General features: G+C 35.0%; 1 protein-coding gene across 1 annotated transcript; it reads left to right on the top strand.

The window, feature by feature from the left end:
• Positions 1-3,744: 3,744 nt before the first annotated feature.
• On the top strand, positions 3,745-5,062 carry ttc36 (tetratricopeptide repeat domain 36). The gene is made up of 3 exons (XM_052531929.1): positions 3,745-3,913; positions 4,200-4,388; positions 4,671-5,062. Exons 1-3 carry the CDS (start codon positions 3,808-3,810, stop codon positions 4,937-4,939), a joined length of 564 nt encoding a protein of 187 aa, XP_052387889.1. The 5' UTR covers positions 3,745-3,807; the 3' UTR covers positions 4,940-5,062.
• The last annotated feature ends 449 nt before the right edge of the window (positions 5,063-5,511 follow it).

The following is a 5,511-nucleotide window of genomic DNA, read 5'->3' as shown; positions in this document are numbered from 1 at the left end:
CCTTGCGACACTCAAGTAAAGCCCTAAACGAGCCTTCACTGGACTACGTCACACAATACAAAGTTCCAAACGCTAAACAAATTTATCAGAAGCTGTCGTTTAGTCTTCATTTCCAAACGTGGACACCACATGCAGCTATTGACTGACCACGAACAGGAAAATGTAACTTATTTGCTGCATTTGTGGTTTGTTAATGTTTGAATAGAGTAAACTCATTTCATGTTCCAGAAACCAGTTTGAGATTTGAGCTTTGTGATGATCAGTGTTGGGAGTAACGCATTACAAAAGTAATGCATTACTTGCTGTTTTTTTTTTTTTTTTTTTTTTTGAACAAATACATTTTGGTGTACTTTTGCTGTAACGCAAGTGTTGCTGAACATGTACAGAGTAAAATATACTGAAAATTGATTGGTAATGCCTTACACTACTGTGTTACAGCAAAAAGTAATATGTTTCTGTAATGCATTACTTTTGTAATGCATTACTCCCAACACCAGGGCCGGCCCTGACCAACACTGATCATCACAAAGCTCAAATCTCAAACTGGTTTCTGGAACATGAAATGAGTTTACTCTATTCAAAACACCTCCACAGTCACCAGAAACCAATCCAATAGAGCACTTTTGGGATGTGGTGAAACTGGACATTCAAATGATGGATGTGCAGTTGACAAATCTGCAGCAACTGTGTGATGCTATCATGTCAGTGTGGACCAAAATCTCGAAGGATTGTTTCCAGCACCTTGCTGAGACTATTTGAATTAAAGCAGATCTGAAGGCAAAAGTGGGTCCAAGCCTGTTCTAGCAAGGTGCATCCAATAAAGTGGCCAGTGTGAGAGTAATTGTGTAATGTTAGCAGTGCACTGTACATATTTGAACTAGTTTGCATTCTGATGTGAGGTAGAGAAACAGGATGCACTAATCCAGAGCTCCCTCATGTGGCTCTGAGTAGATGTAATTTTTTTTTTAGTTTATATCCTCATTTTATATTCAATCTCTATACCATTTATTTGAGTCATGGATGTTTCCAGTAACACATCTTTCATGTAATTACTTTCAGCTGTAATACGATTGAGTCCTGCCACCAGCTGTGATTCATGTTTGGTGCTGCTAATATTATGTAAATGTATAAATGAATCATCATTGTCCTTAGCAGGAGCTTGTTTGTATATTCGGTTTGTTACACTGAGAAATGCAGGAGATAAGAAACGGACATCTTTACTTATTTTATACTGTATGTAGCTTATGCTTCTGAGCTAGTTAACCACTTTTTTTTTTTACTCAATTGGACATTTCATAGGCATATATCTTTAAAGTCTATGACAACAAATAGCGATTGAACATTTCAACCATTAAATATTTTTTGTTGCATGCTGTTCAGCAAAATTTTAAACAATTATAGCATTCTAAACTGTTGTTATAAGCATACATACTTCATATATATACTTCTTATTATATTGTATTGTTATTTACAATGCATTGGATAGTATATTTTTTTATCCATCTGCTCATTAAAAAGGAAACATATGCTTGACATATCATTTTATTGAACCTACAAGCTTCCCACGGTTGGAAACTGATGCATGTCACATTGTAACAGTCTCTGCTTCTAACAGACAGAAGCTGGTCTAGTTTAAATAAGAGATTGAATCTACCAGGCTTTGCTATGTAAATGCATGCTAATTTATGCAAGAGTGATGTGCGGATTTGAGCAGATCAGTTGTAGAGGGGCAAGGGGACGTGATTTCTGTTCCATGTTCATTTGTCATCATCAGTGTTTTTCACAAGGTGGTCAGGGAGTGATCTGATCCAATGATCCCCCTGCCATGCCTCTCAAATAGAACATGGGTATAAATACAGGAAACGTACACGTATTCTTGTGAAATCACATATTGTGTCCCCCAGTGCAAGTACTAAATTTGATTGGTGTTAATTGCTGACTGTATGAATGTAAAGTTGTATGGAGAGCATAAATTCAGAAGAGGTCACGATGATTTAATGTCTACAGTACAAATGCATCCAGATTCACATGGCTGTTTTGATGAGCATTGCAATTTGTGCTTGACATTACCTCAGCTATTTCATATTAGTCATTTGCAGGATGCAGCAAATGGTTCAGAAAATTTGACCTTTTGCAAAATGCCTTCCCATAAGCAGGATAATATATATATATATATATATATATATATATATATATATATATATATATATATGATGACTAAATTGAAGCATGCTTTGTTTAACTCTGCAAAATGTGTTCGAGAACATTGAAAGGTGTCCTTACAAGCAGTTCAGTTTATGTGTGCTAACGCCGATGATCACTTACATTTCTTCATCAGGACAGAAGGTAGGGACTGTTAGACAGTTTGATTAAACACTGTTGACTATATATATATATATATATATATATATATATATATATATATATATATACATATATATATATATATATATATATATATATATATATATATATATATATATATATATATATATATATATATTTTTTTTTTTTTTTTATCAAGTTTCTCTTTTATTTGTGATTTCTTATTTGTATTGTTCATGTTTTATGCAACCTAACCTTAAATGCAGTGTAACTGATAAACGTCTCATCATTAAAGGAATACTAATTGCTTTCAGGCCTGACTAAAAATGAAAAGATGTCTGGTGCCCTCATGTGGCTCTGAAAGAAGCTCAAATATTACATGAACCTTTCCAACCAGCCTCTTCAGGTGAAGGCAAAAATTGCCTACATAGTGACAGTTCTGTCATCATTTACTAAACTTCGTGTTGTTCCAAACATGTAAGTGTTAATTTCTTATGTATAATAAGATATTTTGAAGAATGTTGGTAATTAAACAGTTGCTGGTAGACACTGACTTCAATAGCATTTATTTATTTATTTATTTATTTATTTATTTTCATATTAGGGAAGTCAATGGCTATCGTCAACTACCAACATTCTGCAAAATATCTTCTACAGATTTTTTATGGGTATGACATTTTAATGAAATTTTAAACCTGTAATACAATAAAATAAACTAAGGTCCCAAAACCATGCTTTATTTATTTAATCTATTTAATTTATTTAATCTATGTAATCCATCCATCCATCCATCCAGCCCTCCATCCATTAATCCATCCATTTTTTGTTGTTGTTGTTGTTGTTGTTGGAAAAAACAGTTTGCTGAGCATGAAAGCCTAACACTAGAGTTCCTTCCACCATACTCCAGTTCCTGAATCAGATATTTCAGCATGGAAATGAAAAGTGTATGTTTAGAAGGCACAAGATCAGATAACTAAGTTGGATGCCACAAATGCTGCTTGTCACCGACCATCATCGCAAATATATTTTCCCCTGCTGCATCACAAAAGAAACATCAGATGTGATGTTGATGAAAATCTCTGGCAAGACTAACAAGAATGGCAGGATGTTATGCATTCAGTGTTGTGTACAGCGAGGAGCTATAATTTAATGGTTTGAATGGAATTAGCCTTTTTTTCTCTCTCATTTTACACAACCTATTTTTATAAAAAAATTTGACCACCACAATATTTATATATTTATATAGTCTAAAGGTACTATACACAATTACTTTGACAGAGCAACATCCATGTCATGCTTTCAGATCCCACAGCTGACTTAATCAAACACAGACCATCTCAAAGTCCTGCTTCCACCCCCTTATCTGATTGGCTAGTGTGGAGCGCTGGAAACAGTTATGCAGGGAACGCCTCTATTCCCATAACAATGTAGGCAGCTTTAAAAAAGGATAATTTCAGATGTTAGTCCACTGTCTAGAGCAAAATGGCCTCAGAACATGACAGAGCAGTTTTGCAAGTCATCTTTAACCCTACCAGCCCTTTTGGAGATATACCTGGGTTAAATCAAGAAGATGAGTTGACAGACGATGGTAAGATGAAGATCCATTATTTGATTATATATGCTAAGTTTGTGTATGATGATGACCAGTAGTCTCTCATTTAATGTTATATTGTTATAGATAGATAGATAGATAGATAGATAGATAGATAGATAGATAGATAGATAGATAGATAGATAGATAGATAGATAGAACATGAGGCAGTTTACTTAGGGAAATAAATCAGGTATTTCATACTCGAAAGTTTCAAAAGCTATGCAGATGTGTTGTCATTGTGAACACTAATGTTGTATTTCTTTCATATCTCTTTCTCTAGACAGTGTTTTTGAATCAGAGCTTGTGAAACAGGTGAAAGATCTGGAACTGCAGGGAGTTTCTGCTGCTGAGTCTGGAGACCTGGTCGCTGCTCTTCAGCATTTTAACCAGGCTATCCGGATCCTACCTGAGAGGGCTTCAGCTTACAACAACCGAGCCCAGACCAAACGCCTGCAGGGAGACACGGAAGGTAATAGGTTTCTTCTTTCACTCCCAGAATCAGCTGAAACGTTTTCCAACTTTAAAACTGAACATGAATTTAGCGACACTCACTGGAGCAGTGTAATATAATTTTGCAGAAACATAAACACAATGTCAACACAAGCCCCAATGAGTGAAAAAAAAATATAAATAAATAATAATAATAATAATTTGAAAGAGCAAATTAAATCATATGGATTTAAACAAGGCAAGAGTGGAATTATTTGTTGGTTTATCTTGCTGAACTGGTTTATATATACATGTATTGCAGGTGCAGTGGAAGATCTGGAGCGTGCCATTTCTCTCAGCGGTGGCACTGGGCGATCAGCTTGTCAGGCTCTGGTCCAGCGTGGGCTTCTTCTTAAATTGTCGGGGCGTGATGAGGAGGCTCGGGTGGACTTTGAGAAAGCAGCCGCTCTGGGCAGTGAGTTTGCCCGGCAGCAGGCTGTGATCTTGAACCCCTACGCTGCCTTATGTAACCGCATGCTGTCAGAGGTCATCAACAAACTACGCAACCCAGAAATGTCAGACATGCCATAGATATGGAAATGCATATACTAATAAGTATAAATATGTATTGTATTGTAACGAAGGCATACTGTACATTTATTAACTTTGTACTTTGCTGGTTTTTCGTAAGTGAATAAAATCAAACCTTTTTCAGATGATTGTCACTTTGGGGGGATGTAGAGAATTTTTTTTCCTTTTTTTCTAAAATATATATCAATGTTTGAAAGTGAGAGAGAGAGAGAGAGAGAGAGAGAGAGAGAGAGAACTATACTTTGCAATACCTAAAATTATGATAGCACTGAAGGAACATATAAATAAACTTTTGGATCAAAATTGTGATGGAAATAAACTTTATATTTACTTATAATAAACTATATAAAAGTAACACAGAATTTTAGAATCTGTACAAATAATCAGAGGAATTATCAAATTATCACACATTATTTATTCAGTGACCTCTATCTTAAATATTTCTCAAAATTATGTTTTAACAGTGTATATAACAGTGTAATTATAGGACAGTTTAATTTCTTGCCACTAGAGGTCAGCAATGATCTGTCAGAAGTTAGGAACGTTTACCCAAGAAAGAAATTCTCTTTCAA

This window comes from Carassius gibelio, chromosome A18 (assembly GCF_023724105.1).
Source record: "Carassius gibelio isolate Cgi1373 ecotype wild population from Czech Republic chromosome A18, carGib1.2-hapl.c, whole genome shotgun sequence".
NCBI lineage: Eukaryota > Metazoa > Chordata > Actinopteri > Cypriniformes > Cyprinidae > Carassius > Carassius gibelio.
Note: the sequence above shows the minus strand (reverse complement) of the source record. Positions and strands in the feature narration are given on the sequence as shown.

Bases quoted from the DNA above. Each gene is read 5' to 3' on its own strand.
- ttc36 (XM_052531929.1), top strand. From the start codon at position 3,808: ATGGCCTCAGAACATGACAGAGCAGTTTTGCAAGTCATCTTTAACCCT. The intron at 3,914-4,199 runs GTAAGATGAAGA...CTCTTTCTCTAG, and splicing joins AGATGAGTTGACAGACGATG to ACAGTGTTTTTGAATCAGAG. The intron at 4,389-4,670 runs GTAATAGGTTTC...CATGTATTGCAG, and splicing joins CCTGCAGGGAGACACGGAAG to GTGCAGTGGAAGATCTGGAG.